General features: G+C 40.7%; 1 protein-coding gene across 2 annotated transcripts; it reads right to left on the reverse strand.

Moving 5' to 3' along the window:
• Nucleotides 1–204: 204 nt before the first annotated feature.
• On the reverse strand, nucleotides 205–19,493 carry c2cd2 (C2 calcium dependent domain containing 2). Of its 2 annotated transcripts, none has more exons than XM_028032191.1 (13): nucleotides 18,662–19,493; nucleotides 18,251–18,346; nucleotides 13,792–13,905; nucleotides 10,469–10,570; nucleotides 8,914–9,030; nucleotides 7,631–7,739; nucleotides 5,326–5,434; nucleotides 5,143–5,207; nucleotides 4,934–5,049; nucleotides 4,679–4,844; nucleotides 3,944–4,200; nucleotides 3,468–3,735; nucleotides 205–1,173 (listed from the first exon to the last, which is right to left on the reverse strand). In XM_028032191.1, the coding sequence occupies exons 1-13, from the start codon at nucleotides 18,953–18,955 to the stop codon at nucleotides 944–946; spliced, it is 2,043 nt and encodes a 680-aa protein (XP_027887992.1). In that variant the 5' UTR covers nucleotides 18,956–19,493; the 3' UTR covers nucleotides 205–943. The 2 variants fall into 2 exon arrangements, with proteins under 2 accessions (XP_027887992.1, XP_027887993.1); XM_028032192.1 differs by having other exon boundaries at nucleotides 3,944–4,185; nucleotides 18,662–19,487.
• Between the last annotated feature and the right edge of the window lie 1,380 nt (nucleotides 19,494–20,873).

A 20,873-nucleotide genomic window follows, 5' to 3' on the forward strand; every position in this document is an offset into this window, starting at 1 on the left:
CAGTAGTGAACCGGAGGAATCTTTTAGGAAGACTAGACATAAATTATCACAGGGAGCTGGAAGCATGCTGCTGTGATAAAAGCTAGTGGTACACGATAACATAACCTCTCTACAACCAATAATTCAACTGAAACAGCTAATTTTGTAAAAAGAAAACTGCGTTACACAATGCTTTCAGTGTAGTTAGGTTTCACTTGTGAAATGAGATTGCAAATTAATGTCTTACTCATGCTACACTAGATATATCATCATCATCACATTTCCTTTTCATTCAGAGAAAATAAGTTAAAAAAAGGGAGGGAGGTTGTAAGAGATTTTGCATCCACTGCAAATGCATATTAAAAGACAAATTTCATGATTTTCAACCTGTTCATATTGTAACGTTAGTGTTAAAGTCGGGATCTGTTGATGCTGATCTCCCTTTGCAAACAATTTGAACCGTGTCATCGCACGGTCAATTCAAGTTACTCGACTCTGCGATTCATCCAAGCAGCGCTCTGCTCTTCATCTTTGGTGCTGCTGATCCGCCGTAGGAAACCCAGCGGCGTACAGCAGGGAGAATTTCTGCGTCGGTGAGGTAAAGACAAGACGGCCCGCATCGGTCCCAATCGGTTGGTGACGGGTCCGTAAAAGCACTTAATATTCCCGACTGCAGTATAAAAAAGAAAAAAAAAATAGATGAAAAGAAACCAAGCTAAATGATACCGGCCGACGACCCTGGACAGGTTCACGTGTAAACTCATGCAGTTTGTAAAATGTCAGCTCTTTACAGGAAGTACTTATGTTGAACGTCACAAGGAAAGGCTGTCCCAGCCTTCCTGTTCACAGTGCAGCGGCTCCTGTCTGCAGGCTAGGCGTTAGCGGGGAGCAAGGTTAGCCTTGATGTTGTGCCAGTGCATCTTTAACATGGAGGGGATGATGGTAGCTGTGAGAGAGGCTGAGGTCACATGTGCGGATCCCCCAAGGGAGTCGAGCCGTTAGCTTTGCTCTTGTTCTTGCTGCTCTTGCTATGGCGGACGAGCATGCGGCTAAGCGTGGCGGTCCTGCTGGCCCGCTCCACTGCGGCCGGAAACTCGAGGTAAGCCAGGTCGTTGTGCGACTGGCTCATCCCCGGCTCTTTGCGCTGGTGGCGACGCCGGAAGAAGAGCTTGGCGCTCTTCTGAAGGAAGCTCCCTGCAGCAAAAGGAAAAAAATAAAAATGAGGTGAAGAAACAAGTTAGCACGAAATTGAAGAAAACTATTACATGCCCAGTAACTTTAGAGAATCTGAAAGATTAAGAAACAAGCGGGAACTTAAAATGGTATAAGCTATGTGTTAGTTGGACTTTTAATGGACTCTATAACGATTAGGTGAAAATGATTGTAGATACTAATGGATTTGGAGGGGTTTTATAAATACCAGCTAACACACACAAACTGTATCATCAAACAGCCATCACTGAGTCCAACTAGCATGCTTCCTTCGTTTCTGTCCACAATCTGGAAACACGCTACATGCGTCGGTTAAGAAGTTGGTCAATTTAAAATTTTAAATAAAACCTATAAATCAATGAGTGACAAAAAAAAACATTAACAGGCTAAACATTACAGTGTCAAGTCAATGAGCCTCATTATCAAAAATCAAAGCAAACTGAGAAAGAAAACAACAATCCACTGTAAATGATCACCTTAAACCTTTACAGTTTCATAGGGATGCAGCATGAACCGGCATTAACATCGGTATCGACCAATGCTGGTCATATTTTAAAGTATCGGTCCAATAAATAAAACTGATCCAATATATAGAACCAATGATTTTTTCCTTCTTGTTGCCGTTTATGTTTCTGGGAGTCGGATTGGAGAAGGTCGACTACATGCCGTTTGTTTGGCCATGTGACAGTGATGGTGATGCAGTAAAAGATTGTGGGCTGTTTAACTGAAGCAGAGAAGTAATGCCAGTGGTCTGCTTGTTTTTTCACTGTGTTGAAAGGTTGGAAAATATATATGTATTATAATATCGGTAATTAACCATAGCAGAAAAAAATTACAAAAAAAAATATCGGCCCAAATTTTCAAATTGGTGCGCACCTACAATTTTCAGTTATTGAGAATTATCAGAGAGAGACTGAGCTGCGCTGACCTTAAGCGTTTCATATACTCGCGCACAAAATGCACCCCAAACCTGATGTGAAAATGACAGTTCAGACTTTGCCACATTTGATAAATGAGGATCAATGTCTTACTTCGGTTTCAGTCAGATCTATGGTGCGTGATTAGGCAAAAAAACCCCCAAAACAACAAAACTATAATCATCAGCCCTATCAGACTCCTAAATTCTAGTAGTGCTAGCAGGACTACACACTAGAGTCTGAAAGATACTACAAGCTCGTGAAGTAACTTACTCATCAGGGTAAATAGTCTGCTTAGCACTGCTCTCCTCTAAGATGGCAGTGATGAAAGTTCAAAAAGGTTCACACAAATGGAAGAAAAGAGAGAAAAGAACAAAGAAAACAGACAGGATCACTGGGTAGGAACAGACAGGCAAAAACATAAATCTGAGCGCACACAACTTTAAAGATATTACTAGTTATCCACCTGCTTATGGGAGCTCAACATTTAAAGTGCAGATGAAATTATTATTTTTTTTTTTACATGTATTTGGTCTGTATTTAAAACCGCACACAGGACATAGCTTGTGCTGAGTTTGTCAGCCAATCACATCATCTGCTGCTTTCACACCATGACATGGACATTTCAAACACAGCACAATGACTACGGAGAAACAGGAAGCGTTAAAATGTTCTCAGCATGTCTGGCAGAAACGTCAAAACAAATCATTATTCTGAGTTATTTTTTCTGAAAAATACAAGACGCACAATAAAATCAGCTTTTAATCACTTAGCTTTAAAAAAGAAAGCTAAGCCTTAGTCCTCAACGCGGCCGTCGCAGGTTCAATTCCCGACCTGGAGACCTTTGTCACATGTCTTTCCTACCTCTCATTACCCTACTTTCCTGTCATAGCACTTTCAAATAAAGGCCACTAGAGCCAAAAAAAACCTTTTGAAAGAAAATGTTTTAACAATCTGACAAGTAACAGGAAATTGTAGAGTTTAGCTTGGATACCCTGGCAGTTATTCTAAAATGATCTCGAGGAAAAACATTTTTGTGATAAAACGCATTTCGAGGTGTTTAAAAAAACAAAAACAAAACAAAAAAGGAAACATGTTAGTGTGCCATGATCGGTTGGAAAACAGGACCAGGACAAAAGGAGACATGTCAGTTAGGGTGATAATTTAACTGATATCTCTGTTCCACCACTTGAAGAGACAGTACTGTAACCCAGTCTTGTTTTTAAGAAAATCATATAAAAATTTATACTAAAAAACTATTTTGTAATTTCCATATTTATACAGATAAATTTATGATCAGTGCATCTCTTCTACAGCCAGCCTCGGGGTAATTTCTGGACGCCTTTTGTGATTTCTCACCTCTGCTTTTCTTGCAGCTCGCCTCAGACACACACATGGACAACGATGTGTTATCTAGCACTTCTTCAGTTTGACTCTCCCAGTCTTCTGGGGGCCGGCCGACTCCGGTGGGGCCCTCCTGGGGCTCGGACCCCTCAGGAACGCTACTGGTACCCGACGCAACTGCCGTGGTCACGTCCTGGGTGGAGCTACTCTCCGACATCGAGGCGTCCATCTGTGCCGCGTAGCCCGCCATCAGAGCGAGTTCGTCATCCTGAGACAAAGGCGTCTAAGGCAGGAAGCAGATGTTATCGCTAAGCAAAGTTTCCAGGTGTGCTTCTGGTCAAAAGCAGCGCAGTTCCATGCGGTTTCAGCAAGAAGCAAAAGAAAAAACAGTAACAGCACTCACACATCTAGTTTTTTTTCTTTTTAAAGAAACCATCACAAAAAAACAAAAGTAACAGTTTCAGTTAAAGATTCCTGCAGCTTATCCTTACTTTGGCGATGCCTGAGATGATGATGGTGCTCTTCTTCACCGGCGATTTGAGCTTCTGCTTGGCAGACTGATGGAGCTGTCTGATCGCTGCTTCGGCCACCGGGTCAGTCCCGTTGAGCATGAGCAGCTCCGTATCGGAGGATGATAAGGCCTTGCTCACCAGGCCGCCCAGCGGGGACACCTGCTCTGAAACCCGGCGCTCGGCTAGCTTGGCCTTGCTGTCGACCGTCTTCAGGGCGGGCTCTGACGAGACAGAAACTACAGGGTTGTACAACTTCAAATAACATGAACAAATACGTTGATCAGAAGAGATCTATTGATGACGATCTGCAGGTTTAACCCTGCGTTGATGCACCCCAAACCTCACGAAAGTCCAGGCCAAATCAGTAAATAACTGTTAAATGTTAAGCTGCAACAAAGGGAAATGTTGGAGATGAAAACAATTCTGGATCATTTGTGTGTCCAGGGAATCCAATTGATAGATGGATGATGGAGTAGCATGGAGGATAGATATATGAAAGCATAAATTCAAAGATGAAAGGATCGTAGCATTGATGGATGGATGGATGCAGAATTTGGATGGATGGTAGGATGATATATTCCTCTTGCACTTCAACCAAATCTTTTTAACTCTTTTTTTTAATGTTTTCTATTTAAATTACAGTGTAGAATATGTCCTATCTTTAACTTTTTGGACCTAAGCAAGTCCATTGTGGTCATGGTTTCACTGCTTTACCAGTGTTGTTGAGTGGGAGAGGTCGTCCTGGCTTGCTCTTCACAGCGGTGACGGTGGTGACCACGGTGCCGCAGGGCATCACGGTCCGGTCCATCTCCACCCTCTTACTGGCAGCTGGAGTTGGCGGTTGCCAGGACCTCACATCACTGGGCTCTAGATAGGTAAACTTTGAGATAAAAGTCAGGTTATTGGCTTTATCTACATACTTAAAATTAGCTCTGATGCTAACAGAGTCAACAGGGTTGTTGAAGTTACCTCAGTAGTAAGTGATCCAGTCACAGAGTCTTTGGTCTTAAGTGCAAATGTCTGCTGTCCTTTGGGTTGCTTCGTCACGAGATCAAAAGGCACACACACCTTCCCTAGTAGAGAACCTGGACATACACAACAACCATATTTTAGTCCCTCCTCCACAACAATGCATGCAGCGTTACAGCTACAGAAAATATCATCGAGAGCTCCCTTACTCTCCAGAGGTTGACCATCATTCATCAACTGAACAGAAAGCTCCTTTGATCGTCCGTTCAGCTCACTGGTAAAAAAACCCAAAAAAAAACATAATCCAAAAAACAAATCCGTTTAGTTAGTGTCTTTACAGAAAATGCTAATTATTACAGGTGGTGATGGTGAGCAGGTGTTGGCAAACTTACAAGACGAATGGCTGCTCCCAGGTGGGATTGGTTGTGTTCTTCAAAACAGAGGTGCTAAACCTCTGGGGGGGATCGTCCAGCTGCAGCACACACTGAGGATTCACGCTGCCTGCAGACACAAAAGGAAATGGTTGGAAAACTGATAGTGTAGCAGATTACTGTAGAAATCTTTCAAGTGTGAATACAAGCATAAAAAAATGTTCAGGCCTTAGGTTCTCAATCTCGTTGTAATCTGTTGATGACAATGACAAATAAATCTTATCTTATCTTATATTTCCCATTAGCCACTTCATTTTCAGGATGACGGCCATTTTTCAAGACAGCAGCCTGTTTTGAACCTTTTAATCCAATTTTTCAGATTTTTGGGACTTGGATGAACTTCAAAAGCAGATGAGAAGAGATTCTGCTTTTGATCAAGTAACTTGGAATTAGAGGTTTTGTCATGGCGCTACAGTAAATCCTGTAGATTACTGAAGTCCCAACACCACCTAACTCACAAGATAATTACTCCTTACTGTAACAGCACAATTAGCTTGTAATCTTAGCCACCCTTCTTCCACTTGGGAGTGCTGCTCCCTCACATCCTGCTCCATCCTACTACACTGGGTGTGGCGGTGCTGATGTGGGTGTTAAATTACCTTCACACAATGCAAACAACATTTAGCTGAAGTAACAAAACGGGGCAGAAAGCACCTGCTCTCCTGCCCTCTGGACTGGATGCCCTCCTACATGAGCAGAATAAACTACACGTAGGTTGACAAGCATGTGGAGCTTCCTGGTCCTGTTGAAAGATTTGCCTCCTTCCAGTTGATTCAGGAAGCATTTCCTTCTTAACCGGATCAAATGGCTGTGCAACAAAGTGAGATTAACATCTAAACAGGTGACAGATTCTTGGCATCACAAAAGGTGGATTCATTGGAGTGTCGTCAAATCGCCATGGTGACATGAGCTCAACTAAACCTGCTCCAGAACAGGTCATGTGACGCATTGTAACTCATAAAAATCGTGTTAAAACATGGTAATTCTTTCAACTTTGATTGATCCTTTCTAGGTTTTTCCAAGTTGTTTGATTTTAAATTTAAATACAAAGATTTTCATTGTTTTTACTCTCTTTTCTTCCATATAGTCATTTAAAAACTGTGTTTAAAGGAGAATTATTAGAAACCTCTCTATGTGGACCACATAGGCTCAATAAAATGTAAGGTGATGGCAGTGACATCACAAAAAGTACCAACTGACCATTTTGGAGAAAAAACAAGTATTAAAAATGGTTACTAATGAGATATGCAGTGGTTTTCCAATAAAATCTGAAATCTAATTGATGGATTACCACAAACCAGAAGCTATGCAGCAAAAAGCCTAAAATTCAACATGTGCCTAGAACAGTGGTCTGCAACATTTACTCTCCAAAGAGCCAATTTGGCCCTCAGTCCAGGTCAATAAAACTTGTTTAAAGCCACAAATGTTACATAATCTTTTTTTTTGTTTTTTTAAAGAAACAAGTTGATTTGTGATTAGCACTGCTAAGGATCACAGGTTTCATCTCTGTGTCTCTGCTGCAGTTTTCTACAGTTCACAAACTCAATTTTCCTTTAAAGAAAAAAAAAACATCTCTCCAGAAGCAGTGTCTGCTTATCGCTCTGCTCTGCATGTTCCTCCAGAGCAACGGCCAGGAAGTGAACTGCCATCGTTAGATCTCAATCTGTACAGACGGTACAGTTCTGATGATTTCTCTGTGCTTGTTTTAGCAGAGAAAAGAAAACAACAAAGTATTTCTAAGAATGCTAGTTTTCTTTAGAAAGCATCAATTATTTACTTTGGCAAAGAATAGGAGAACTAGTTCTCAACAACACTAGAGCCACAAGGTAACAAACAACTGTCGATAGGGTTTGATTTGACAGGACTAAAGATTGTAAAAAAAAAAAAAAATACAACAAAACAAAAATAAATAAATAAATGAAGTCAGATCAGCATCATCCCCCAGAATAAAAACGTCAATGACAAGATGAACTGCCACTTGTAAAAGACAAAACAAAATACCTTAGTTTAGACCTACAAATTGGGAACTCAACTGGTTTCAAATTGGTTCTCAACTGTATGTTGCTACCCTACAGTAATAGCAGGATAGCCTCTGAGAGCTTCGAAGCGTAGCAACATTATTTGTTTACTCCTCCCAGGTATATCCTCATCATCATTTCTCTCAGTAAACATGCTTGGAGGATCCGGGCGATTTAAAGGAAGCCCGGCTGTGTTGAAAATGCTTTCATGGTACAGAACTGCAGAGCTTTATAGCCTAGTAGCTTACCTGCAGCATCTTCCTCCTGACTGAGTGTGACCCGAGTGTTTTTCACAAGCAGCTTCCACTCGTGGGCGCGCGGGGGCTTTGGCGGCGACAGCACTTTGTTGTGAGCTTCCTGTTGGAGAAAACACAGAACAGAAAACTACTTGTAAATAACAGTGTCCGATCCGACTCATGCAACCAATTGAGGTTATTTTAACAGTAAGTAAACTGTGAAGTTGATAGCATATGGAATTTTTTACAAGAATAAAAAAAAAAAAAGTGTGATATGCATATGTATTCACCCTCCTTTATTCTGGTATCGCTAAATGAAATGTAGTAAGCAGAAGTGAAATTTACAGCAGGACTAAGTTACAAAAAAATATCCCAAGATTTGACCACCTTTATTGAGCAGTGGAATACAAATGCACGCCACACTTTTCAGGTTTTTGCTTGTAAAAAATGTTTTATCTTTTCCTTCCACGTCATAGTCATGCACCATATATTTTCCTAATACACATAAAGGTTTGTGGTGGTTTGGAGAAAAAATAATTCTAACAAATATGAGTACTTTATAAGCTTTAGTACATTTACAAACTGTTAAACTAAAGAATAAAAGAAGATTATGTTTAATTAAATTGATTGTAAGTCAGTTTATGCTTTTAATCCAATTTATAATCAACTTAAATTTAAGATTAATCTTGAATCATAAATTATCTTAAAAGCCAGATAATGTAATTTCTATCTTTATATGTTCGAATGATTTTTTCATATTAGGGCTGCAGGTGGTGATATTATTTTAGCAATCAATTAATGTATCTGATCCAAAAACAAAATTGGCACCCGGTGCAGATATTTCATTTAATCACGCAAGACTTTTTATGCAATATTAGAAATGTATTAAAAAATGTGAATGAACAAAAAATGTAATTCCTTTTTTCAAAATATAATAAAAACTTTTTTAGCCCAAAATGCAGGAACACACAGTTCCTTTACTGCATGATTCATCATTTGAAGAAAAGTGTTAACCTGCAGAAAAAAAAAAGGGAAAAACCATTCAATAAAGTGTAGGTCAAATCTGATGACTATTTTTTGGATTAACCCATTAAGAACTAAACAGCAAAAGGTGCCTAATAGGAGATTTTTTTTTTAACAGAATTTGAACTAAGTGAAGCAAAACTATGCCACTTGAGTTCTAGGTACAACATATTTACAGACAAAAGGTTTTTGTTTCTTTTTTTATCCTACAGCCTAGATTCAGACCAGAGCGCGACACAAAGCAACCAGCAGTAAACAACGCGTCGCCTCACCTTGCGCTCTGAGGCCTGAGCAGGCCTGCAGCTCAGCAGCACAGAGGGACGAGTTGCACACAGCAGCTGCCTCAGCTGGTCCTTAACGGCTGCTGCAGTCCACGTGTTGGCAGCATCCTGACAGACAGTGACAAATCAGTAGCAGACACAGTGAACCAAAGGTTTCTTTCTTCAACTGGAAACATACAGCAACTCTTTTTTTTTTTTTTTTTTACCCCTTGAGGGGGTCTTTTGTGGGCTCTAGTGTCCCTTATATGATAGTAGGCTAACAGGAAACGGGGAAGGAGAAGAGGGAAGACATGAGGCAAATGTTGTCGGGTCCGGGAGTCGAACCCACGACGGCCGCGTCGAGGACTCAAGGCCTCCAAATATGGGTCGCGCTAACCGCTACGCCACCACGGCACGCCCTACAGCAACTCTTTTGGAGATTGAAACATGTTTCTACTTCTCACTGATTATTATCGATTTGTTTAATAAACAGAACTTTAGTGAGATTCCATCTTAAATTAAAGTGGCGTCCTGACCGAGGGCGTTCTGCATCGCCGCCTCCAGTTAGCCTGCCGTGCAATTCCACTCTAAGCAAACCTCTACATCATGTGCAGGCAGGTTCACTAAAGCTCTGATGAGCTGTCTTCAATGAAATTGAACCTTCCAGATGGAAGTTGTAGTCACTTCCTGTTTGGGGGTCAAAGGACTTATGAACACTTCCTGTGAAATTTAGAAATTATTATTTGTCCTTAGACGAAGTTTAAATATATAAAGCACGTTTTTCCTCAGAGGGATCCATTTTTGTACCAAATTTCAAATACCTACATTACATTTAGGGGGCGCTGTTGAGCCAGTTGGTCACACCCATTTCTGATTGCATTGGAATACAAAGATTTCCATGGAAATTAAATTTTTTTGCAAAGTTTAATGGGTATTTGAGTATTTCTAGACAACCCCAAAAAGAAATTCCCTTACAGAATGTTTTTTCGAACCATAATAAAAAGATTTTAAAGCGCAATAAATCCTGATATTGTGAAACAAAATATTTTTCAAAACTCGGCTCCTTAATACATGTAGCCTTCTTTGATCCCGCATGATCTCAAACCATTATCTGAGATAAACCTGTGACTCAATTGAAGGAATAGACAGATTCATGTTTAGCAAAACATAAACACGTCTGACATGTTTCTAAACAACAAAATGGAACAATTAGCTTAGAAAATTGTAGTTTTGTGATGTGTGTACCCAAAACACTACTCAAGAAGTCTTTAAGATTTTTTTTTGCTAGACATATTTTAATCATTAACACATTTTAGAAAAAGCCATCTGCCCTTTTTCATTCCCAAATCTTTGCTGCTTTCAACTCATTATGTTTAATATTGTTTATTATGCCAGTTACCCAAATACAGTGAAGTAGCATTAGCACAAAAAGGAAAATTGTCAAATTTTCAGCCACAGCCCATTCCTAAAACCAGTCCAAGAAAGATTAATTTATCAATATATTAATTAATTTTGATACAAGAACCCATTTCATACCGTGTGAAGAGATCTTCACCATCAGATTTACCTGTGTGAGGTCGGGGGTCACGTGCAGGCCCTCAGTGTCCAAACGAGACACTTCCCAGCTCACCTTGATCTCATCTTGGACTTCCTGCATGCTTAGCTGAAGCTGAGGAGTACACAGAAATAATTATGATTTATATCAAAATTTCACACAAGTCGTGTATCGTCTGCTGATGAAGTAGAAGGTTTGAGGCTGGGAGAAATGTTTTCCTCAGACTTTATGGCTTCAGTTTTTATGAGTTGCTTCTAGGTTGTTAATTACAAAGTTTCTTCAAATCAACCTAATGACAAAAACGTCATTGAGGGCAGAATAGTTGCTTTTAAAGGGAGTGGTGCCCTGAAAAAAGGAACGCTAGGAGAAGAAAAGACGAATGCTAAGATGAGCTTGTTCACGTTTTCACCTAGTAGAAAAAAAAATCTGTGGAGAGAAAGGAAAGTGTGAAAAAAAAGAAGAAACAGTGGGTATTATTGCCTCAACAGGCCTGGATTCCAGTGTGGGACTGATCAGAGGCCATGTGATACCAAACAAAAGGCCTTATCAGATACGAACAGGAGTTCTTTAATGGGTCGAGAAAACACATCGCAGCCTCTGATGGAAATGGCCAGAACGCTTTATAAAGATAACCAACAATAACATCATTAATTACTTTGCAAGGGGGCAAAACTGGAAGTAATCAAGGAGGAAGTACTTGTTTTCACAACAACGACATGGGATTGCTATTTTAGACGTGACATCATTATGATGAGGATTCTTCCTGAGAAAAAATACTTTCTTAGAAAGTGTGTGTGTAAGAGAGGCAGAACAACAGGCCATGCCAGAAATCAATTATTAGTGTGAACCCAGTAGTTTCAAAACTTGGAGGGAGCCAGAACAGAATGACTAAGATATTAGCAAACTTTATTAAACTGGCAGTTTTATAGATGAAGCATCCGTCAGTGGTTCAACGTGCTGAAATGAACCCAGTTTTTCAGTGGGATAGTTCCAGTTAACTCTATGGTGGTCAATCAATCATCAACAAAAGAGATGCATTATATTAGAAAGTATTGAAACACTCAACTTTACACGCAATGAATAATACAGAGTTGGCTCACCCTGTGTAGCTGTAACAGCTTCAGCTCTTCTGGGAAGGCGTTCTGGATTTGTTTTAATAAGAATACTGGATCATTTTGTTCCAGGAGGACATTTGAGAATATTTGAACAAGAGATGCTGGTTAATGGTTCTAATTTATTCCAATGGTGCACCATAGGGATGAGGTCAGGACTCAGAACAAGCCAAGCAAGTTTATCCACATCCAAGTCTTTGTGGACCTTGTTTAGAGAGCACTGGTGCACAGTCCGGCAAGAACACTTTCAGCACGTCATTTTAAGAGCTTGAATAAAATGTTTTATTTCATTTTATTTAACCTTTATGTCACTGGGAAAATCCCATTGAGATTAAAAATATATTTTGCAATATACCAGAATCCGGACCAAGAAGCTACAGAACGTTCGCAGCAAAAATGTGGAGGTTATCATAAAACAACTGGGGTGTGACTGGGCTGATTACTGGCATCGGGGTGTGTAGAGGTTTTAAAAAGCTCCCAAATAAAGTTTTCACTTTTTAAAAAAATCTGAATTCCAATTATATTTTAAATCTCTAATATACATACATTTGAAGACCAGTGTGTAATGTTAGAGGACTTACGAACTAATGCAAGTTAACCTTAAAATATAAATGATCGTAAAATTCTTGATATTTTTTATTTTATTAAATATTTTTATATTTAAATCAATTTTGACTTCTATATGAAGTCATCATCTTCTCAAGTTTATTGGAGATTGGCAAACAGTTATGTGGCGTGTATTACCGCCACCTACTGGTGAGGAGTGTGGCTCAGAATGGCAACGTTGTTTAAATATCCTTAAAATGATGTGAATTATCTCAGTTTCTACATAAAGAGAGAAAATTATCTACAAATGTGAATGTACACACAGATTGTTCATATTGTATTTCAAAAATAAGGAATACATAAAACTGCGACAGACTGGCGACCTGTCCAGGGTGAACCCCGCCTCTCGCCCAGAACGTTAGCTGGACATAGGCACCAGCGCCTCCCGACCCCTCTAAGAGACAAGGGTGTACAAAAAATGGATGGATGGAATACATAAAATGATCAAAAGCTAATCCCATTAATAATATGTATACTTCTAATTACCAAATCAGTTTTTAATCAAATCAATGTGAAGAGTCAAAATTGAATTGAATTGTGAGTTTTGTAACAATAACCAGCCCAACTAGAAAGTGGTTAAAAGTTCCCATTATTGAAATCGGCAACTATATTTACATTTTAAGGATGGATCGTAAAGTCGGTGGTTGCATCACACACTGCAGGCTGTACAATGTTAAAAGCCAAAGTGCTTGGCCACCTTAGTGCACTGGCTGGATCATTTTGTCCATATGCAGCACAGGCCTTCTGTCCTACATATCCTGACCCTCATTACACGATAAGCTGAGAGTGTTCTAGCCTGGATCGCTGTCAAGCAGAAGGGAACATTTAACAGGCCTTCCGCTTTTCCAGGCTAATCCAAAGCAGTGAGAGTGACAAAGAGACGAGAGGCCACCTTGTTTTCCTGGATCCATGGCAGATCGGATGGGCGACCAAAACAAAAACAAGCCGGCATGCTTCCTGCCTTCAGGCTTCCAGTCGTTCACCCCTGCTCTATTAAAAGCACAATGAGCTTGGTGGTGACAAGCACCTTATGACGCTAAAAATAGCTCTAATACAATTGGGTTACCTCGTGTTGTCAGTTACTCTACATCAGTGAAGATTTAAGACTGAACGGGATAAAAGCTTAACAGGATTAATGAGTAGTAGTGCCCTGATATGAATCCCCACACCTTTCAAGCCCCGCTCCAACCAGAGACTGGAAAACACTGACAAATATCCTCTGGAAATATTTTTGGAACAGATCAGCACAATCAGCAAAAAAACCAGAAGGTCTCAATAGTTACTAGGGTCATAACTGGGGTTTCATCGATCCTGTAACGTAAACAGAGTGGGCTCTCTTTCCTGGAGACGGGCCTGACACGAACGTTTAATGAGGTCTGTGGGACGTTTGCCAAGCGCAGAAACAACCTCAAACCATTTAATGCATTAGTGCTGCCAGCACTGATTTAATGCATTCAATAAATTCTCTCATTAACTAAACCACACTGGCAAGGAGGTAAATCTGTTTTCATTGTTAAAACAAAAAAAATAAATAAAAATAAATTAGAAAAGAAAACAGCATTATTATGTGTGCTAATTTAATTGAATGTGCAGCCTGCTGAATGTAGAGTATTTTACCTGCAGCTCTACTGGAGCTATGCATGCCGTATATTTGCAAGGATCCACTCCGGCCGAGGATGCTGCGCTGAGAGAGAACTGAAGCTTCTCTCCAACCACGCTGCAGGAGGCGGCCTGTTGTCGGGAAGGAAAACAGAAAGCAGCTTAACTCAGGAGGGGAACTATAGGCGCAGGATTCAGAATTGAAAGGAAACAAGATCTATAATCAAAAAAGGGATCTTGAGTTCTCTAAATCTTTGGCCACTCGTAAAAATGTTGAGTTGCAGGCCTTTAAAGGGGCAGTATTATGTGCTTTCCAGCCACATTACATCATTTTATAGCACAATCAAGTAACTGTTACCTCAAGTTGTTATAAAATAGGAAACTCATGCTCTTTCTGACACTCCATCTGAAGGAAGTCATCACAACATCGCTCCTCTATTAACCCTTTAACAAAATTTTTTACAAGTGTTTCACTGAGAAGCAGCTCATGTAATGAGCTCAGCAGATATGCAGTTCCACCAGGTGTTTGCCAATTGTTGCTGGCTAGTCTGAAGGAGCGGAGTGGAAGAGTGGCGGAGGAGGAACCTGCCTTTGTCCCCATGATAGCAAGGGTATATTAGCTGCTAGCAAGCAACAGAATGAAGATGTTTGCGTGTGACGGAAACTTTTGCTTGACAGAATAGTCACATGAGCAAACAAAGCTACATTAAATAGTCTTGCCGTGACAAAATTTAAGACCTGTGATTAACATATTTAAGGCAAACTTAGATAAAAAAACAACACAAAAAAAGAGACATTTTACGGCCTTAATTTTAGACACATAAATTTAAGACTTTAAGATAAGTATATGTTTGAGCTGGAATGTATGATTTTCTCCCCCGATTTCCTCAATTTTGGGAGATTGGCGATTGTCCGATACTTGCATGTAAAAACTAATTTATCCACTGATCTTATGTCTGAAAATCAGTCACTGTCCATGTTTGCTCTGCCGGACAGACCTGCCCACCAGCTCACATCTGCTATTAATAATAGTCACTCCATTGTTGACAACTTGGCAAGTTTGTCACTGCATTTAGCAACTTTTTAGACAAAAAAAAAAAAAATCAGTAATGGCCCAAATTTTAATTGGCTTGACCAGAATTTGAGCCCAAGACCTTTTTGTTTTGCCACTGTGTAGCCCAATCATCATTTACGTTGCATAATCATCCTAAAGACAGAACCACCACTAAAGCCCATCCTCAACATGACTTTTCTGCGCACAGCGAGTGTATGTAGACTCCTGAGCAGAGCTGGTGTTGCGAAACGCAGCTGACTGCATCACAAAGTAGAAAAAGCACTTCATTTGGTAGAAGCGGTTTAAATCACATTACTTATACTCCCTCAGCCAGAACAGTATAAAGCTACAGAGCGGGCCTGTGCTGCATTATGCCTTTATAAACCACAATAAAATATTTTTAATGAGGCATAAAGTCAGACAGCACCATTCATATACAAATGAGCTGGTAGTAGTTCAGGCAGCCTGTTGCTGGGTCACTCTGAGTAATTCTACTCTGTTGCAGCACAGCCACACCTATATCACTTGAGACAGACACGGCACAATGCAAACTCACCTCATGTTCACCTCATGGTCGGTGACTTTGCAACTCTCACAACAGTATTTCTCTTATACAGGGTAAGCTGAAGAGAGAAATTCTGCGAAAACTGATTTACACGTCAGCTGCGGAAATCTATACTTTAACCTCTAACTGTTTTCGTCTGTATTGTCTGTTCTTTTGTATTCACGCATAAACACAAAGCCTTCAAAGTATATGGAAAAGAACAATAAGAGTAGTAAATGCGTATAATAACAGAACACAAATGGTGAATACTAAGATGTAATTGTGGCTCATATTGACGCTGACATCATTCTCCAACCAGCCAGGATTAGCATTGTTGAAATGTGGAACATATTCTACCTGTTTTGGGTTTCAATCGCTCAAAGAGGAAACATAAACATCCCCAGTGAGTCATAACATTGTGATATTTTGCTTTATTTTTTTCCACGTGCTGCTAATTAAAACTAAAATGAGCGGACTTGTCAGCACCTCTGGTAAAGGCGTGTTTAAATAATTAAATTGTTCAAGTAAATTTATCTTTACTTGTGGCAGCACAATCTCACACTGAGAGAAAAATCCAATTTGAAAACACAATTCAGTTTAAAAAAACCCCATTACTGTAACTGATATCCTCCAAGTATCTTTAAAGGCACGTTGTGGATGATGATGATGTGGGCAGGAAGGAAATACAGTAGCAGTCAGTCTTGCAACAAATCTGAAGAAGCCTCTGACTGAAGACTGTTGCCTCACGACATGCTAACAGCTCAGTTAGCAGATGATATTCTGCAGTAACATCCTGATGACACCATCAAAAGTTGGCAAGCACTGCTAACCCACCTCATTTGCTTCTGCCAGTCCTTTTTGAACCTCTGTCTTGAGGAAACATGTCAACCAAAAAGTAACAAAAATACCCCCATAAAGACTAATAAACAAAACGAACAAATGACAACTAACAGCCTTCTTCTATTGCTTCAATACCAATTGCTGTTTTCTGGCCGATCGCCAATTCCCAATCTTTAAAATGCCTGACCTGCTGATTCCGATTTTGGCCGATACTGATTTATTTATTTTTTGGTCTCAAATGTTGCTAAATAAGCAAGAAAGCTGACGAGTTTTCAACAGTGACTACTGTTAGCTGTGAACGTGCAGACAGTCAAACCTCTCTCACAGCAGAGCAATAGAGAACAGTGGTTGATTTTTAGACCCTTGCAGAGGTAGATAAGGTCGGTGGGTAAGATGTGCTTCACATGTAAGTATGGACCGATCACTGATCACTCAGAATTAAGGAATTGGGGGCAGATTTATTGGCGTACCCCTGATCGACACCACTGCTGTTAATACTGTGTACAAGCCCTTTGCCTCTGGAGCAGAACTTTGGTTTTTTCCAACTAAATTTCACAATGTTATACTATTTCTCTTTGCAAATTTTCTCTAAGACATCCAGAGTTCTCTCGTAACTCAACTTCTCTTCAGCTTTTCTACAAGATTTAGGTGTGGGGACTGAGACGTCCAGAGAAACATATTGGTTTTTACACATCTTTAGAAGTGACGCCAACAAATGTGGTCGCCAACGACAGAACCTTCATCCTGGAATGTCTGTTAGATTGGATAGCGCCACAAATCCATCAATGAATTACGGGGATGTTCCTCCATGGACTTCCACCCAATAGATGCAATCAAATCTCATGTCTGGCAAGTTTGCATGTCAGATTGTGGCGCAAGAACACTCCTGTCGCTACGCTCCTCCCCATTGCAGAGCTTCACAGCAATATGTAAGCTTCTTAAACACACACACGTACCGCTCACAACAGGTGGGGAGAAATAAGCCTCAGTTCATTAAAACGCTGCACATTTGACAACAAGAGCAGCTGCTAAACATCGTGTCCGTCACAAAGAAAACGGCTGAGTTTGCACGGGGAAGCGGGCCCATCCCTATCTGACCTCTCGGAAAAATAAAAGCTCCCTGGCTTCGCGTCCGAGCATTGTGGAGAAGGCTGGCGCAAAATTTGCACAGCTGATAAGAGAAGGAGTAATGTTTCACAAAGGTGTGTGTGTGTGTTGTTTTTTTCTGCAGGTGTTTATCCATTCATGGTGCATACAGTCTTTTGCAACAGCGTTGATACCCTTTGAACCTTTTTACATTGTCATAAGCATGCAACAATAAACCTCAATGTGGTGTGAATCTGAAGGGAAACTGAGACATGGTAATGATTTTTAATACAAAACTTTAAGATGTGGGAACTGTTTATATTCATACACACTGAAACCCCTCAATAAAATCCAAACAGCTGACGTCAGAAGACACCCACTTGGTTAATAGACTCCATAAAATTTTAAGATAAACGGTCCAACATATCAGTCTGCAGCCTTTACAATCCGAAGAAAAATTTTTTTTGCCCTCAGTTCAGCTAAATAAAACTCATAGCGCTGCAAAAGTTAAGTTGCCTTTTGAAAAATACATTTTATAATTTGATTAATCAGACCCCTGCTGTAGTAGAGACCTGCTGCAGCAACAATCCAGAATACAAATGCATGCCACACTTTCCAGATTTCTGTTTGCAAAACATTTTCCCCTTTCAATGATGCACTACTCTAACACACGCTAAAACACACTTGCAGCTGATGGTTGCAACATACAAAAGGGGTCCAAAGATCATAAATAAATTTGCAGAAATGCATTCATAATGCAAAAAAAAAAAACAACAAAGAAAATATGCAGAGGCTACTTTATAAACTTTAGATTAATGGGGGAAACCCCTGCACTAAAGCAGGCAGGTTGATGAGTCTGTGCTTGTCTGCTCCAAGATAAAATGCATTAGTAGTTGCAGGAATGAATCCCTTTTTCAAGGGATTCTAGGAAGGCCAGTGCTAGGGTGAGTTACCTTGTTTGTGGCTGATTTCTGAAAGCCGGACACGGCTCTGACGGTGAGTTCTGGTGCCTCGACGCCATCTTCTTCAAACATCAACAGCAGATCGCCCTGATGAGAGAGAAGAGTTCACATCAGTGTGCTCGTTGCAGACAGATCTGTCTGAGCGTTGATCAACGACGGTTTATGGGCCAAGTCCTGCATGTGTTCTGACTTGACGATTCCAAGAGCCGGAAAAACAAAATGACATAAAGTTGGCGTAACATGACTCATGTTAGAGTGACTTAAATTTAAAAACAACTCCAAAAACTGTGGGGCGTGATTTGAGCTCCTTGTGCAACCCAGCCATATAAGGTATCTATCTTTCACGTTCTTTATTGGAGTCACCTGCCCCACAGCTGGCTGGTCAGCTGTCACGGGACTCACCCCACGCTTGGTTGCCTCTTCATTCAAAGCCCTGCACCATGCTCCCCGCCATTGGCTTTTCCAGCTTTGCTTTGACAGCGCCCATCCCAGCAGAGCCGCCGCTTCCTCCTCCTCCTCCTCCTCCGCTGCTGCTCTCTGCCTGCTTCCTATGAGCCCGGGATGGAAATACTGTATGAAGTACAGAGCCAGCGTAACCAGGGATGCGACGAACAGGGTGACCATGCATAGCCACTGCGGGTCCTCCAAACCGAAAGATGAACTGGAACTTTCCGAGTGGGACATTCTTTGCAACATTAAAGAGTCACGGCTTAATAATACACCTGCTTCGGGAAATTTCCCGACAACCTCATAGTAGTATTTTTGGTTTCTGAAGCGGCCGAATCACGAATCGCCCTTATCAGATAACAGCAGTGATATGCAAATTATGTTCTGCACATTGTTATTCATGCTGTACTACGACGGTTCTGGTTCTGACAGAAGGAGCTGAATGTGGTCCCAGGTTGAACAGCCCAGCTGAATGGCACTTATTATCTTACTTCAAGTCCCGTTAGCTTCGTTGGCTAACCTCCGCAACCGTCTGCTCAAGTAGCAATTCCCAAATTAGCAAAGAGAGCCGCCAAAACTTTTCCCAAAGCGTGCTATTTCCAAAGTGTCCGCCTGTACTCCGCGGGCCGACAGTCGGATATGAGGTAAGAGTCCCAGTAAAACATCCTGAAGTGGAGGAGTTCAGCCCGTCCCGCTGGACTTCGGCTTGCGTCGCTCTCTCTCTGATCTGACTGTACAAAGTTATGGAGACCGATATGTGGCACAAACTGTAACTCCCACAATGCAGCGCGAAGGGGATTGTTCGTGTCCGAGGCTGCTCGAGGAAAAGCGAAACACGATTCGATAAAGGCGATGGTGGCGTAGGCTGGAAATAAATGCTTTTACTAGTATAGAATTTTAATACTGCAACTGAAAACATAAATGTGGGCAAAATTCAAATTTAGCTTTCCAAAAAATACATTAAATGTGTGTTTTGAGCTACTCGGCTTTCCGTACCTTACCTTCACGTCATCAAAGACGCTGAAGTTAGTGTCCTATTTGGAACTTCAGCCAGATTTCCTCTGAAGTCAATCACTCACTTTAAATAACGCCTGTCACTGAAAAAACAAGACGTCCTGCGGCCTCATGCATAAAGCGTGCGTGTGCACAAAAAAATGTGCGGCGCCATATTTTACGCACAAGTCGGCAGGTATAAAAATTAACTTTGCGTCAAAGTTTGCGTAAATATACGCACACTTTGTCGCTGGCGTGAAAATGTGCGGCAGGTACGCAAACGCTTTCTGTGGACAATATCAAACTACAAAGCGTCAAAACTCACCTAAATACACTGAAGTCTGACTACATTCGGTGATATCCAGACAAAGAAGCATCAAACCCGATGTTTTTCATGATTTTAATATTTTATTGTTTAAACGTAAACGATGAAACTGAACCGCATAGCTCGGACAATAAGCTAACACGCACACAAAATAAATAAAATAAAAGTATGTGAAAACCTCCCTCGAATAGTACTTTTTCTCAGTTTTTGTCTCAAAGTTGTAACGCATTGGTCTGTGCGCCGAAGCGCATGAAATACGTCTATGGGGTCATTTCATTCTCACTAAAAGAAGAAAACAGGGTTGGATCCGCAGATTAACTCAAACCTGCTGATTAAAAATAATCAACAGGTTTGATTATTTTTTAAGTTGATCAAGGTGTGTATGCAAACACACGTATATAAGTAGCTGCGCAAAGGTGAGTCGCGTAATTGTTTAGCGCTTTGGCTCTGAGAACATCGCCAATGGAAGGATTCAGAGGGAGCAATTGATCAGAGATCATATTGATCTGCTGATCAATATGATCAGCAGATCATCCTCGGGTTTCCTCCGGGTTTCAGGTCCCTCTTGAAAATGAGATCTAGATCTCAACGGGGTTTACCTGATTAAATAAAGGGAAAAAAATAAAAATAAAGGAATATGTTGATGATGGTTTATGAGCGTTTAGATTGCGCAGACTGATCATCCTGGAGCTTTGAGCAAAACTTAAAGAGCCGTGCGGTACCGGTACCGGTCCAGCTGCAGTCATCCTTCAGTCGAGTCGCCCGCTTTGTGAATGCGCCTTATGGACATGAAGCATCTCTACTATTTAGAATAAACGTCCACATTCCCACTCAAAGGACTCTCTGACA

This window comes from Xiphophorus couchianus, chromosome 11, assembly GCF_001444195.1.
Source record: "Xiphophorus couchianus chromosome 11, X_couchianus-1.0, whole genome shotgun sequence".
Lineage (NCBI taxonomy): Eukaryota > Metazoa > Chordata > Actinopteri > Cyprinodontiformes > Poeciliidae > Xiphophorus > Xiphophorus couchianus.

What these genes read in the sequence shown, in the direction of transcription:
- c2cd2 (XM_028032191.1), bottom strand. Translation starts at nt 18,955, where the DNA reads ATGTTGCAAAGAATGTCCCACTCGGAAAGTTCCAGTTCATCTTTCGGT. An exon ending in TAGCTCCAGTAGAGCTGCAG is followed by an intron (nt 10,571 to 13,791) that starts GTAAAATACTCT and finishes TGTACTCCTCAG; the next exon opens with CTTCAGCTAAGCATGCAGGA. An exon ending in TCAGGAGGAAGATGCTGCAG is followed by an intron (nt 5,435 to 7,630) that starts GTAAGCTACTAG and finishes TTGTGTCTGCAG; the next exon opens with GCAGCGTGAATCCTCAGTGT.